The following is a 17024-nucleotide window of genomic DNA, read 5'->3' as shown; positions in this document are numbered from 1 at the left end:
GTTATGTTGTACCATGCTGTCCCCATGTTAAGCCATAACTTATACATGTCAATATGCCTATAGTGTTGAAAAGGCTCCATAAGAGCTATGAAACTGAACTGCTTTTGCCTATTAAGTAAGACCACTCTTTCAAAGGCCTGTTGAGTATTAACAGACCTTATATTCCAAATAAGTGAGTTATTCATTGAGAATTGGTCTTAGCATAAGCCTTCCTTGTTAGTACACCTCCCCCTGCCTTAGGAGGTACACTTTTATCCCTTGTTTTATTCTGTCTCACATCTTTCTTTGCCTTGTTCACCTGTCTTGGAGATATATCCCCTTTGTTGCACATATCTATTGCTGATGAAGTATTTTCTATATCATTATCATCACCAATGTCCACTTCCTTCTCAGCATATGTATCTTGTTGTTTATTTATGCATTGTGTTTTATTGTCATGCTTTTTGCCTGTTTCCCCTCCCCTCAATTCCTCATTGTGATTTTCTTTTGTAACAGTTGCTTTATTACTATTTTCCCCCACCTCCCTATCAGTTTTCTCTGGTTGACTACAAGCTGTGTCAATGTGCCCTTCATGACTATCTGCCACTGCTGATGTTTCTGTTCCTACTGATTGTGCAGGGTTTTCATAAATAGCAAGCTGGATTCTGTGATATTGTTCCCTTCTCCCCATCAGGTTTTTCAACTTGTTCTAACCTTTCCTCATTTCCATCCTCCTTTCCTGAATTTCCATTGATTTGTATCTCACCTGCTTGGGAAACTTCTTGATCATCTATCTTCTTCTCAATTTGTACTGCTTGTTTTGTTGCATCAACCTCCATATCAAGTAATTGTTCTCTCAGAGTCTTGTGTATCTGATTTACTTTGTCCCTGCTTGTCATTGTTGTTCCCATTATCTGTTGTTTGAGACTTGCCCTGCGCTTGATTATTCTCATCATCTGCTTTAGGATCTTTTTGGTTTTACTGAGCTTCACTTTTTTGTCCTGATTGTTGTCCAAAAGTTGTTTCCACCCATGTCTTTGTTGTCTCTTTACCTGCCTCAATTTGAACTCCATGTTGTTTCTGTGCCTCCCCTTTTTTCTCCAGATCTGCCTCCAGATTTTTCAATGTGCTAAACTTGTTACCGGTATTAGTAACAATCTGTTTTGCATGCCAATTTCCTGGATTGCCAATCATCTTTCCACTAGGCAATATCCTTGCAGAATTGTGATAACCTCTATTGTTATACTTTCTAGTGCCCTTGTTTATACCTTTCCCTTTCTTCTTGGAATCATCATATGTCTTGTTATTATTGATATTCTGATTTTTCTGATTTTGCCTTTGTTCTACCACCTCCTTAGTGCTATCTGCTTTCACTATATTATTCTTTTCTTCCCCATTGTTGACCACTCTAGTGCCAATTTGTTGCTTTGCTTGATCTTCCTTTGTGATTTCTTCCACTTTGTCTTCCTCTCCTTCATTCTCATATTGTGCAAGTTCTGGATTGAGTACCCTACAATCATATTCATCATGTCCTTGCAGTCTACATTCCTTGCAATACTTTGGAAGATAGTCATAATGTATTTGCACCCAAACAGTCCTTGTTGCCCCTGTTTTTTCATCTTCTATATCCATTCTCACTGCTTTGGGCAAATCTGCAAATAAATCCACTAAAACCTTGACCCTAGCACAAGTAGGTCTAGTTTTAGTGATAGTAGTCATATCCAAATGTATAGGTACTCCCACTGTAGATGTTAAGGGGAACAGAGATTCTTTTACAAAGTATGTAGGTCATAAATTGGGAAATGAGATCCAAGCCATTGCCTTTGATGTTTCCTCATCAATCTTGAATTTTGAATCATAGATTAATGGTCTCATTTGATAATAGTAACCCTCCTTGTCTTGGATATAGTAGGCAGGCTTTGATGTGAGATTAATAAAATATTCCTTGAGTGATTATTTGATAAGCATATGCCTATTCCTGAAGAATCCTATTGTACACTCACCTTTAATTCCACATTGTGGGATTGGTTGAATTTGGGAATGTGTTGTATCATTCAAAACTGCAGGTTTTGGTAGGTAAGCATATTGTATTTTGGGAGGTTGTATGTCTGTCGGTGAAGGCTGGCCAGCCACCATGTTGGGCTGACCAGCGGCCATGGTCAAAAGTGAGATCTGTGTTTTAGATTTTGCATGAAAATGGGAAGAGAGAAAAGAGAAATTTTTTGGTTTGAATTACTCATCGTGGTGTTGGAACTTTCTTCAGTGTGATTGGATGCCCTCTATTTCTATATCAGCCTATCAGTTATGGCTTTGTGACCACTGGCCAGTTGTGGTTGCTAAGCCCTTATCAATGCTAGCAATTGGGATTTGTGGGGCCATATGAAAAAATTACCTAATATAACTGATATGCTTCATAATTACACTTCATAGCGGTACTTTTAAATAATTACAAAATATAGCTATATGTTATATTTTATAGCAGAATACATGTCTGCCTAAATTGTAGGCACAACTCTTGTATACTCGCATGTTGTGTATATGCTGTCAATGTATATAATATGTATTAGTGTATATTTATTGTATATGCAATGTATCAGTGTAAATAGATTGATACTATATGTGCGCGCATACAGTGTATATACTACGTTTTTAAAGAGCATGCATACAGTGTGTATGCTACGTTTGAAAGAAAAATATACTGCTACTTTTTTTTTTTTTTTTTTTAAATATCGCTATTTTTTGCAAAAAAAAATGCACTAATCTCGCTATTTATGAAAGATTTCACATATACTCGATTTTGGGAGCACCATTTACCGTGTACTCAATTTTTAAATATTTTAACTTGTAACCACTTTTATTTGAAGTTTAGACATTCACTGGCTTTCTGCTCCTCTTCATGTTCTTCTTCCGGCAGCTCTTCTATACAAGATTTCGTGGAGTGAATTAAAACACTTTCTAGGAACTCGCATTGCAGTAGATTCTTATAAATAATTTTTGAAATTGTTATCCAATTATTTTGACTAAGAATTTCCGACTCAGCTGGAGGACTTGGACGGTGATTTTCTTTGGCAGCGGAGGACTAGAAACGGAACTCTGAGCATCAAAATAATTTACTTAAATACTTTTGTAAACTTAAACATGTCTGATGGTATTCCCAGAAGCAGTTGTGGACATAGTTTTTCAAATGGTGCTAGAACTGTTGTTGGGGAACACCCATATGGAGAGAAGGACAATGTTTGTTCGAAATAAGAAGGCTAACAATAACTTACTCGATTGGTTTCAAAATTCAAAATATGGGATGACATTACGAGCTATCGAAATTATTGTCATCCAAAATTAACATATACTAGATTAAATTATTATATTTATATTAAGAGAATATTGCCACACGTTTAAACTAAAAAAAGTCTACCTTGTACCTTATATGAATATCGGTTCTTTATAGCTATCGCAACTTCTTGAATCATGAATGACGTGGATTGAGAATCGACGCATTCATCATCTAATAATGTTAATTAAAGCTCCACATTGTTCTTACTAATTCATTCTGAGGGGAGTTCTTAACTGATAACCCATTAAACCATGACAATCCAAATCATGATGTTCTTGTTGTATACTCTCACCTCTTCATATCTCTGGTGAGTGCTGAATTTGTAATTAGCTGCATTTTATCAGTTTAGTTGGCGCACGCATTGGTACTTCCAAACATCATCATAATTTATTCGAAATGCTCTATACCTTTGAATTCTTGTTGAATTTGAATTGGAAGCTAAGGTGTTAGCGAGACTTTTCTATTTGGGATCTTTTAGTTGATGTCCTTTCTTTAGTTCCTACTGGGTTTGTTACACATACATAGTATATTGGGGATTCAATTTTTGTCGAAAATGTTCTGTTTGTATGCTGAAATTTCAAACTTATTGTATACTGAGACAATGTATCCATTAATATATACATGGGACGGGTGACAAGCTAAGGTACCACTGATCGAGGTGTCATGCCTACTTTTGTCAATCGGAATTGTCCAGGAAAGTTCATATTTCATGTACTACCAAAACAACCTGTGCTATTAACCTTTTAGACCATGTCGGGGCCAACAAATTTTTAAGAATTATGACCCAACTCACCATGTCGAAGACGAATCAGTCTACAACTTCGTTATGAACATTATTATGCTTTATTGTGGCTATTGAGAATAACAGATGCATACTTCAATTTCGGAATTAGTTGTATGTTTATATTGTTTCTTTCTTCTACAACTCCTTGTGGTTAGAGGTTTCATCTGCAAATTAAATTACTTGAAATACAGATGCCAACAGATAAACTCAACTTCCTGCCCCCGAAAAAGAAGTGTCACGGCTCAGCAGAAACACCGTCAACTTCCTGCGCAGCGAAAAGGAAGTGTCACGACTCAGCAGCAAGAGTCTTTAAAATCAGGCTCCACAGACTTGATCTACAAACAAATTCCACTTGATAAAAAAGAAATGTTTTTATTCGAACGACGATCAAAAAGACTTGAATCAAAACGTCAATATGCTCTGACTGACTACACTGAAGAATCATCATGCTCCAAATTGCTGCAGTTGACCTACCTACGGAAAAGCCTCTCTTGATAAGGGAGTCTCCTTATGTTACTAAAAAAAGGTTAGAAAACAACATTTTATGAATTGTTACATGATATAGATCACACATTTATACACGTGCAATAAAAATGTTGTACTTTTTTGCGATTGTATTACATATTACTCCTATTTACTAATTCTAAAAATGTTTCTATATTTGCTGATATAGGTCGATGGTTATGGGATGATGTTCAATTATGTTATAAAGCTTCCACATTTTTTATATATATATTAGACAGTTGAGCAACATTCTACTCTTATCTTTTCTACGTTTCCCGCATGTTCTATTTAAAGAATTTGCCTAACGGGTAATGACTCATTGGATGTCCTGTTACGGCCTATGTGCTAGATTTGGATCGTGACAATCTAATTATCTTCCATATTTCACAACTTAAGATGAAGGTTAACATGTTATTCCACCTATTGATCCTCCAATTTTCTCTTCTGAAGGACATCTACTAGTAGAGCTAATTACTATCTTAGACAGGAGAATGGTGAAGAAGGAAAACAAACACGTACAACTACAAAAAATAAGAATTAGAAACGGATAAATTCTATAGCTAAACAATAAACACTACTAAAAATAAGGTCAATATTGGGCAATACCTACCAAAAATTGACCGCAAAATGGCAACCAACCGCGTCTATTTTTTTTTCTTCTAATTTTTGGAAAATACTGGTGTTTTAAATTACACAATTATAAAATGCACCATCCGAGAATCGAAACCCCATCTTTACCATGGTAGGATACGTTCTACCACTAGAGCATTGGTGCTTGTTGGTTTAAGACTTTTTTTTTCTTGTTTATATTCTTCAAGTTTATTTTATAGCAAAAAAAACTGGCGGCGCAGTCGGTTTCTTTAAAAGGAAAGTCTGCAAAGTCTGACTGGAGGCTATCGGTATTTTCCATTTTTTTCTTATTAAAAAGCAGGCCGCGTGTGGTCGGTTTTTTGAAATATTTTTTTTTAATTAAAAAAAACTCGGTCGGTTTGCACTTTCGACGTTTTTGACGCTAAAAAGACCAACCATGACAGGTCGATTTTATTATATAAAAAATAAAAAATATTTAGGCTAAAACCGATCGCCGGAGGTCGGTTTTTGACGGTCAATTTTTTCGGTCGGTTTCGGACCTTTTTTTGGTAGTGAAAATCCATCGCTAATCGTATTTAGATGAATTATCAAAAAAAATTGTTATCTATGAGCAATTAGCGACAGATTAACAGCAAAGTTCATAGCTAATTCCAAATCTTTTTAACAAATTAGAACTCAAGTTCTTGTGCAGTGAGCTAACTTGCTACCTGAAGAGGTAACTTCAGAAGACTATCAGTTCGTGAAGTCTCAATTTCCAGCATTGAACTTTGATGACAAAGTTCTGAAGAAGGATAAATTGTCATAAAGCCATTCCAGTTGTTGAGTATTAGTACTAGTTTTTGTTATGCTTAAATTGAGTCCCTACTGAGTTTCTATTATAGTTTTGAACATTGTCAATTGAGTCCCCAGATTAGTTGCTTTATTTCAATTAAGTTGAGTTAGGTTGTCATTAAAATGGATAGTTGTCAAGCGTAGGAGTTCTTAGAATCCAATATAGATTTTCTTATATATCATGTAGTGTACTGAAGAACAATATTGTGAATGCAATACAACTTTATTCTTATCTTCTTCTCTCTCCCTTCTTCCCATCTCTTATCTTCTTCTCTCTCCCTTCTTCCCTTCTCTCTGCTTTTATTTTATATTTTGCCATTGTTGAAGTAACAACTCTTAGCGCTTGTTACAGTACTGTCACGCCCCAAACCCGACCCTATACGTAACAAGCATCCGATGCTATGAACAGCACCGGAAGCACCTTATGAATTAATAATAACGAGTTCCTATTTAATAATCTCTCAATATTTAAATCCAACAAGTCATAAATATCTAGATGCAATCATTATCAAACTTATGAAATAACACAGCGAAAGTCTAATAGAATACTGTTACACCTCGAAATTTTTTTCGTTAGTGTACAGTGAATAGACTAGCGAAGTGAACGATGTATACGATGTTTTGGTAAGTAAGAAATAGTGTTTGATGGTCCTAATTAAGATTTCCAAAGACGTTCGAGTTAAGGAAAGAAAGTTGTTAAGGAAAGCGAGTTATAAGTTGTGCGTCGGGCGAAATTATGAGTATCGAGTTAATGATGTTTTAAGGATGCTTTGAGAAAGAGTTATAACGCCCTTTAGATTGATAATGAAGTGATAAACAAGTGTTAAGAAAGGTTCCATAAGGATTGGAGATCAAACGGGCAGCCAGGGAACAACCCGGTGAAACTGTAAGTTTCACGACCATGTTCCACGGACCATAGAAGGGTACATGGAACTGCCAGCAGAGATGGTGGCTGGCTGGTCATGAACCACGACCAGAACCACGGCCAACACCAGGTTCCACGGATCGTGGAAAGTCAAATGGAACTCCGAAGGCCAATGAAATGTTAGAAGTCTTTAAATGCAATCCCAACTTCATTTATTTCATTTCACACACTTCTTCAACCTCTCAAGACCTCTAGAACCTTCCATATATTTCATCACCAAAAAACCAAGGAAATCAAAGATCAATAACAAGAATTGAAGTGAATCAAGTGTATGAAAATCATCAAAGTTCATCCAAGCTAAGAAATCTCAAGATAAGTGAACTAGGGTTTTTGGTGCAAGAAGAGTATTCCACTCAAGACTTATTCTACCATTATCTAAGGTAAGGTTCATGGTAATCTCATGATGTTTGAAGTAGTAATAAGTTGAGACACTTGGATTGTAGAAGAGTATAGAAAATGGGTCATAAATGGGTGAATAGTGTCATTATTGAGTAGTAGTTGGAATAAATCATGAAAACGGATATGTTGAGATTATAGATACGTTATAAATGACATTTAGAATATGGAATAAGTATTGTAGCAGAAAGAACGCGATAGTGAACCTTGATCATGATTATGGAGAATTTGGAGTGAAATTGTGAAATGTGAATAATGTAAATGAATGAAGATTGTGGTTAGTGATATTGTGATTGTTGTTATGAATGGTTGGGAGTTGATATGGAATATGAAGGAAGTCATATAAACAAAGGAAACGCTGCCCAATTTTCTCTAGCTTTAAAAAGCACGTTCTTATAATTATTTAGCTAATATCGATACGAATTCTCTTGAAGGTAAAACCTATGCATTAAAGGAGAACAAGCAAGCGAGAGAATAGTTAAACGACGAAGGTATGTAAGGCTCAACCTTTCTTCCTAAGGCATGAATCCTATGCATGATTTTCCTCCCTCTTCATGAAATTCCTATATTCCGAAAGACTAAGAGCCTATGTTCATGAATAGTCATATGAGATAAGCAACACGCTATGAGTACGATAATGATAATGATAAGTTTAAGCCTAAAGATTCTAGAAATTACGATATGATGTACCTACAAAGTTAATGATGTCGACTACGATCCATTGATGCTTTCCTTATGTGTACTAGCCTTAAAACGTTAGTCCCTCTAGGGTGAGATATAACGCTTATGATTACTCCATAATGTAATCGAGGGTCCACGACCTTTTGTCACCCCGACACAGCTATAGTTGCCCTCAAAGTTCTAATGTATGTCTTGATGATAAATGTATAATGATATTAAATTATGATAGAGCCATGATATGCTTACGAGATGATTAATAATGATGAGTCTATGATATGTATGGTGACAAGTATATGATATGTATGACGATGTGATTCCACCGCGCCTAATTGGCCGGACATGTCACAGCTAAGGCGGGCTGCTTGAGATTCCACCGCGCCTAATTGGCCGGACATGTCACCGTTACGGCGGGCTGCTATGATTCCACCACGCCTAGAATGCCGGACACGATCACCACTAGTGGGCTGCATACGATGGTTACCCGGATGCGGGTTAACGATATGATGATGTATGATTGATATGATGATGTATATGCTATGATAATCCCTATGATATACTACGTATAATATATGTATAAATGAATCCATACAAAGGTTATGTCTGCATCTATGCCTTATGATTTTCCTATTAAGTTCCTTTCGTTCATGCCTTACATACTCGGTCCTGATGTTCGTGCGGCGTAGTTTTTTCTTTGGACCTTTGTGTTCATGCCCACAGGTAGGCAGGGAGACGGTGCAGATCCATAAGAGCTATTAGCTGATTGAGAGCACTCCACTTTTCCGGAGGTGCCATTGATTATTCTTTTGGTGTATATGTGTATATATTTTGGGCACGACGGGGTCCTGTCCCGTCCATATGTCTAGTACTCTAGTAGAGGCTCGTAGATACGCGGATGCAGGTAGTATGGTCTCATAGTCTTCATGTATATATACGTATATATATATATATATATATATATATATATATATATATATATATATATATATATATATATATATATATATATATATATATTTTGATAACGAGAGGGCTTATGTTTGTAAAAGTAAATATGTTTCAAATGTTAATAGTTTTCTATGGTTATCAGTATATATATTATAAATAAGAGCAGATGAGTATCAGAATGAGCGGTGCTCGGTGGTTAGCCCCGGATACTTAGTCATAAAACGTGGTCAAATGCCTCAACAAGTCATACGTGACTCCAATACACTACCTACAATCAGTCAAATATCTATGGAGCTTCTAGATAATAAATAAATATCTAACTCATCGGGACGCAGCCCGGAAACTAAAATACGTAAAGTAAAGATAGGATGGTTCCCCATGAACAATCATGTGGGCTCACCAAATGATCTCGAAAGCAGCAAGTTCTCCTAAGTTGTTGGCGTATCACGAACCTGCTCTTCTATGTTACCTGGCACACTATAAAAAACAACAATGGTATGCATGAGTACTGGGTACTAAGTAAGTGTCTAAGGAGAAATAGTTAACAAAATAAAATAAAATAAATAAAATTCGTAAAACGATATCAATGAAAGACAGTTCATATCCAGTGATAGAGTAAGCCAATAACCTTAAAGAAATCATCAGAGAATCCAAAAATGAAGAACACATCAAGTTAACTCATTACCATTTTCCGTGTTGATTAATTCACTTATGAACTCAATATCAACACAAGCCACTCACAGGCAATAAAATATCAACCATTCGATACTCCGAGCTAAGAAACCACAGAGGCTAATCGTCCTCTGGACTAGCACAACAATAGATGCACCGGGCTATATGCCTCGAAGATCAATCATCCTCTAGACTGACACATCAATATTCATATCAATACGTTAGGATCCATAACGGCTAATCGTTCTCTGGACTAGCACAGCTTGCCCATACAGGCCCAAACACAAACAAGCACAATCAAGGTATATAAACGAATCATCAATCATGGCTTATAGCCGAATTCACTTCTCAAACCATCTTCTCACAATAGAGGTATTAAATGTCACATTCCCTTTAGAAGTCATGTTCAAATCACCCATTCAATTTCAAGTTCAAGAACATCCATTCAAGGCACAACACATTTCAAACTTCAGTCTTTTAGAAAATAAATTCAATCATCCCATAATGGGAAAAACAGGTTCATTATGATAGTTTAATTCATTTAAGGTTCGATGCGGGCTTGACCCTACACGCGCATGACCTTATTCAAAATCATCTCACACTCCTAAAATGAATTCAAAAGAAGCATCCACCAAAACAAGAGTTTTCAGTCATGTTCATATTCCAAAGAAGGATCTCAAGGCACATGTATTCGTCCACACATATAGAACAAGAAGAACATACTTTATTACGTTTTAAATAAAGTTGTCATGCTTCAAAGAAGATTTTTAAAGCGTAGACATACCTTAAATCTCGCTCAAGCGTAATTCCCAATGTTCAACAATCACACTACAATGGTTTTAAATGAGAAAGATTAGAACTTTAATCATTTCTTTAAGTCTTCTTGGAATTTCGAAAACTTGGGTTTTCTAAGCCCAAAAATCTTGTTCTTGAATCTTATGAGAATCATGGGTGGATTCTAACCTCTTAGTTTACTCTATACTAGTTAAACTTCAATAATAATCTCATAAAATTTAGAAGTCTTACCTTTTGATGGAATCCCACACGCCCCTCTCTTCTTCTTTCCTTTAGTTTTCAAGAATCTATAGTTTGGGAAGATGAACTAGTGTCAATGAGTAGTGATTTTGATGTTAGATTGATGTAGCAATGATGAGAATATATCAAGAACTTACCTTAGATATTTTGGGGAAGCTTTAGGGTTATTTCCTCTCAAAAAAATTTCCAAAATGAAGTGGGTATGAAAGTCCCAAGCAAATCCCATTTTTATACAAATTTTTCCCAGTTGGGGATGCTACGATGAGTATGCGGTCGCATCTCAAGTTTGCGGCCCCATACGGGTCGCATTCTTGATGAAAGTTCACTCCAAAAACATTCAAAATTTTGTCAATAAGTGAAGTGTATGCGACATCGCATTCTTTGTTTGCGGCGTCGCATTATGAGTTTGCGACCGCATCCCAGCCGGCGTCCCAGACAGACTTCAGTAAAACGGGCATAACCTTTTGCTCACAACTCCGTTTAAGCTCCACCTTATATCGTTAGAAATTTATATCAAAGATATACAACTTGTATTAGAGGAAGTCTTCTAAATTCTCAATGTATTTTCACGAAACTGGCCTAGAAGTCAGACCTATCGAAACTTAGACGAGTTTAAGAACTCTGACGAACTTCACTACTTGGTCTTGATCTTAAATCAACTATTTCCATCCAAACTCATCTTGATAGGACTTCATATTCATAAAATGTCACATTAATTCTCATTTAAAACATTCACTAACTCGGATTCACGGAGTGTTACATTATCCCCCCCCCCCCCCAGGATCATTCGTCCCCGAATGAAGATCATAGCCTAAGATTTTCACTAAGCCTCAACTTCTCGAAATTTCTAAATTTTGCAAGAAAAAATATCCCTTAAGTACCACCTAACTATTAACTTCCCAAATAATCGATGTGATCCTCACAAGGATTCCTCACAACCATATCATCTAAGCCAGAACACAAAAGAAGGAATTCACACTTCTAATCTACACCTTCGCAAAGTCCCAATAACTGAAAGGTTCAACACATACCTGGAATAGGAAATAGGTGAGGGTATCTCTTTACGCATGTCCTCCTCTGCTTCCCAAGTTGCTTCTTCAATATTATGATTTCGCCACAGGACTTTCATCGAAGCTACATATTTCGTCCTCAACCTTCGAACTTGCCGATCTAAGATTTGCACAGGTTTTTTTTCATAAGACAACTCTTCGTTGATTTCAATACCTTCATGAGATAAGACATGAGAAGGATCAGGTTTATACAACCTCAGCATCAAAATGTGAAACACAGGATGCACCATGGCCATCTCAGACGGTAACTTCAACTCGTAAGCCATTTTCCCCATTCGCCTAACAATCTCATAAGGGCCAATAAAACGAGGGCTAAGCTTACCCTTTCTACCAAACCGCATCAAACCCTTCATTGGCGACACTTTTAAGAAGACCTTGTCCTAATAAAGACCAAACTCTAGCTCCACGGCGCCTCGTATACGTATAAGACTTTTATCGACTCGTTCCTCGGCATCTTGGTCGTGCACAATGAGGTTAACCTTATCTATTACTTCATGAACTGAGTGGGGACCCAATAGTTCTACTTCAGTGGGCTCAAAGCACCCAATTGGAGATCTACAACGGCTCTAATAAATCACTTCATACAGAGCCATCTGAATACTCGCTTGATAACTATTATTGTACGCAAATTCCACAAGAGGTAGATGTTCATCCCAATTACCTCCAAAATCAATTTCACATGCCCGTAACATGTCTTCCAGAGTTTGTATAGTTCTCTCTGCCTGCCCGTTCATCTGAGGATGAAAGGTAGTGAACAAGTTCACTCGAGTTCCCAAACCTTCTTGGAACGATCTCCAGAAATTATCGGTGAATTGCGTACCTCCGTCAGATATGATAGATGTCGGAACCCTATGTAATCTAACGATTTCCTTCAAATTTAACTTGGCATAATACGCCACGGTATCTGTTGTTTTCACCGGAAGAAAATAAACAGACTTGGTGAGTCTACCCATGATAACCCAAATAGAATCGAACTTGGCCCTTGTATGGGGTAAACCACGACAAAGTCCATATTAACCATTTCCCACTTCCATCGTAGAATCTCGATGTTCTGAGTCAAACCACTAGGTCTTTGGTGCTCAGCCTTCACCTGTTAACAGTTCAAACACTTAGCCACAAAGTTAGAGATATCTACCTTCTTGCTCTTCCACCAATAGTGTTGTTTCAAATCCTTATACATCTTGGCGGATCCCGAATGCACAGAATATTTAGAACTATGCGCTTCCACCATCAATTCTTGCTAGAGGCCATCCATATCAGGGACACATAAGTGTCCTTGCAATCGCAAAACATCATCATCTGCACCAACGGTAAATGAAGTGTACTCACCCTTCTCCACCCCGTCTCACAGCTTCACCAAAATTCCATCTTCATATTTCTTAGACTTAATTCTCTCCACAATATCAGATATCGCTTGCGAGACGCCCACTAACTCCCCATTTTCAGTTTCATCGAGTGGGACTCCAAGACAGGCAAGTCTTTGAATTTCCCTACCTATTGGCATATCATGAGTACTAAATATGCTAACATGCCCATAGATTTTCGGCTCAAAGCATCAGGAACAACATTCGCTTTACCAGGGTGATACAAAATGTTCAAGTCGTAATCTTTCAGTAACTCTAACCATTCCTTCTGCCTGAGATTTAACTCTCGCTGCTTGAAGATATATTTCAAGCTCTTGTGATTAGTGAGGACATCACAGTTCTCACCATACAAGTAGTGACGCCAAATCTTTAAAGCGAAAACCACAGCAGCTAGTTCCAAATCATGAGTTGGATAATTCTTCTCATGCTTCTTTAAATGTCGTGAAGCATAAGCGATCACCTTATCATTCTGCATCAACACACATCCCAACCCAATTCTGGAAGCATCGCAATAAACTACATAACCACCCAGGACACGAAGGCGAGGAGTCGAAACGAGGAGCCGAAGTCAATCTCACCTTAAGCTCTTGAAAGCTCTTTTCACAGGCTTCAGACCATTAGAACTTAGCAGAGTCAATTTCGTCTGTGGTGTGGCTATATATGAGAAACGTTCCACAAACTTCTGATAGTAACGTGCCAAACCCAAGAAGCTACGTGTCACGCCCCAGCCTTGGTAAGGCGTGATTGGCACCCGGTACCTTACTGGTGCCTAGCGAATCAAGATGTAACTTGCATCTTCTATGTCTCGAATGGTGAAATAAGGCCAAGGAGGCTAACTATGAATATAATATCATGCATATGTATATGTACAATGGGACCACGATGCCGACATAACCACTGACAAGACATAACTAAGTTGTATACAAGCGCGTCTGCAAAGCCTCTATGAACATGGCGAAATACAAAGTCGGGACGGGCCCCCGACATACCCGTAACACACAAAAATAAATATACGAACCCAGACTTGGCAATGCTCCCAGAAGAAGTGGAGCCCACCAATAAAGACTAGTACTTGGAGGCAGCCTACTGTGGAAGGTCCTCATCTCGTCTGCCTATACCTGCAGGCATGAACGCAGCGTCCCCAAGTAAAAAGACGTCAGTACAAATAGTTTACCGAGTATGTAAGGCGAAAATGTAACATAATAAACATATACTGCAAGAAGAAGGATAAGAATCGACCTGGCACTTCTAATTTACCAATGAGAATTTAGTATGCATATCTCTCTATACTCTCATATTTTTAACTACATCTATGTATAATACTGTGTCTTTAACTTACTTATCGTCCTGGTGCTAACTGCCCGACCGGCGTATAGCACGGTGTGCTCGACCAACCGGCCGTAGCATGGTAGTAAATACATATCCGCCGACCCGTAAGTAGCATGCATGTAAATACATATACGCCAACCGCCGTAGCACGGTGGTAATAACCGCCCTTCCTGGGCCGCATACCGGCCGGTAAATATGAATGTATGTCTTTGCGGAACGTCTGTGCCCGATCCAAATATCCCCTATAGGTACCCTTTATATACTTCTAGTACTCATTCTTTACCAACTAGCTTCTAAGCACTTCTAATGGTCGTCATTATCCGTTAATGCCTATATGATCACATAAGACTTATAAGCATATTTCTAAGCCATCAGGACTTCTTCCCGATTAACTAAACCTCAAATAAATCCTGAAATACATCATAAACCTCTCTTTCAGAATTAAATACCACATTAGGGATCTTCTACTAGCCCACTATTCATGTCCTACAAAGCATTCCTTAAGAACACATTTCTAAATTCATCAGAGTAACGTAAGGTCGGTAAACTTTCGATTTATATTATGGAGCTAACATCATTGGCATATCTCACCTTGAAGGAACAATAATCATAAGGTGATACCAACATCAATAACATCTTAAGAACATAAAGAATGTAAGCTTTTATCATTTCTATGAGAGGAATCATTATGGACATCATTTGTAAAAGTTTGTAACAATAGGATCATGCCTTAAGAAAGAAAGGGAAAGAATCATGCCTTTAGAAAGAAAGAGTTTGGCCTTAACATCCCTTTTGGGTCTCCTCAACTGCTCAATTCTTATCCTTCCGAGCTTGTAAGTTTACATTCAAGAGAATTCATACTACGGTTAGGCCTATCGTCATATGCTTATCTTAAGTCTTCAAATTAAACCCCTTTAGAATCTGCCAAAATTCGGACAGCATCTCCTCTGTTTATATCCCTATCCCGAAATCACATTACCAACAACCAACACAACAACAACAACACTAACGCCAACAACATCATAATCCATACCAAAATATTCCATAAAACATCCCACACGATGTTTATCAACATACAATAACAACATACACTTTATTTCTTCCTAATCAAGGAGCATAATCTCATCAACACACCAACAACATTAGATCCCATCCATATACATGGAAATCATCCCAACAACACAGCCACAACATGCTCAAAACAGCCCATAAACTCAACAACTACAACACAACACTTTATGACCTTTCCTCCATAACTATTTTCACTTTTAAGACTTGCTAGACATTTAAATCAACTCAACATAAGAGATAGGATGAAGAACATACCTTATACTTGAAGAAATTTATCCACACCAAATTTCTTCAAGACCAAACTCACCACAACATCAAGTAGAAACAAGATCAATCACTTGTCATGAACTAGTTTAGTGTAATCTTGTTGAATTCTTGATTTAAGGGGTTATAAGTGTTTAAGAGAAGTGTATGGATGTGTCTAGAACTCCCAAGAAGTGTAAATGATAAAAAAAGTGGAATAATCGGGTATTTATACCCCTTGAGAGTCGGTTCCACCGACTTTCCAAGTGGGGCCCGCGGGGAGCCATATGGCAACTTGGAGACTTATCTTGAAATGCCCAGAACTCCCTACTCCGATGTTATTTTTACTAACGGTTTATTGCGTTGGAAACTATACTTCCTGAACTTCAATTTAGGCTTTTGTTTCACTTCAAAACCCCTAATATACTAGGAGATATACTCCTCTAAAGTTGACCCAAAATTTCTGTCCAAAATTCTGCCAAATTTTTGACAAACTTATTTTCTTCGATTTGCTTGGTCCTGAAATCTTTCGAAACTCTCCATACATGATATTTATCATTAATCATACTTGATAATAGTCATGTCCTTTGGTTCCAAGGTTGTCCTTGTTACACCTCGAAAAAATTTTCGTTGATGCACAGTGAATAGGCTAATGAGGAGTACGAAGTATACGATGTTTCAATAAGTAAGAAATATCATTTTATGACTTTAAATAAGATTTGAAAGACATTAGATGTTAGACGAGAGTTCACGAAGGCCATGTATGCGATAAGTACGGAAGGATTTATGAGTAGTAAGTTGATGACAACTTAATGATGTGTTGGGAAAGAGTTGTAATGCCCCTTAGATTGTTAATGAAGTGATAAACAAGTTCTAAGAAGGTTCCATAAGGATTGGAGATCAAACGAGACGACGGGATCGAACTTGGTGGAGTAGTGGGTTTCACGGCCAGGTTCCACGGCCAGCATTGTGTTCCACGGACCATGGATGGGTCGAGTGGGCCCCCCGGCGAAGAACGACTAGCTGGTCATGAACCACGACCGGCTTCACGGACAACACTAGGTTCCACGGACCGTGGAACGGTCAGTGGAACCCCAGAACGGCTTTGAAATGTTTTCAAGTTTATAAATGTGATTCCTACTTCATTATTTCATATCCAACACTTCTCCACTTCTCTCTAAAGTCTCTAGGGCATCATATATATTTCATAAACAAGAATCCAAAGGAAATCAAAGGTTTTTATCATTAAACCAAGTGAATCAAAGTAAGAAAA

General features: G+C 37.5%; 1 protein-coding gene across 1 annotated transcript; it reads right to left on the bottom strand.

Moving 5' to 3' along the window:
* Positions 1-11647: 11647 nt before the first annotated feature.
* LOC132054289 (uncharacterized) lies at positions 11648-12097 on the bottom strand. Its single transcript, XM_059446331.1, has one exon. It carries the CDS (start codon positions 12095-12097, stop codon positions 11648-11650), a length of 450 nt encoding a protein of 149 aa, XP_059302314.1.
* Between the last annotated feature and the right edge of the window lie 4927 nt (positions 12098-17024).

Source organism: Lycium ferocissimum, chromosome 4 (assembly GCF_029784015.1).
Source record: "Lycium ferocissimum isolate CSIRO_LF1 chromosome 4, AGI_CSIRO_Lferr_CH_V1, whole genome shotgun sequence".
Taxonomy (NCBI): domain Eukaryota; kingdom Viridiplantae; phylum Streptophyta; class Magnoliopsida; order Solanales; family Solanaceae; genus Lycium; species Lycium ferocissimum.
Note: the sequence above shows the minus strand (reverse complement) of the source record. Positions and strands in the feature narration are given on the sequence as shown.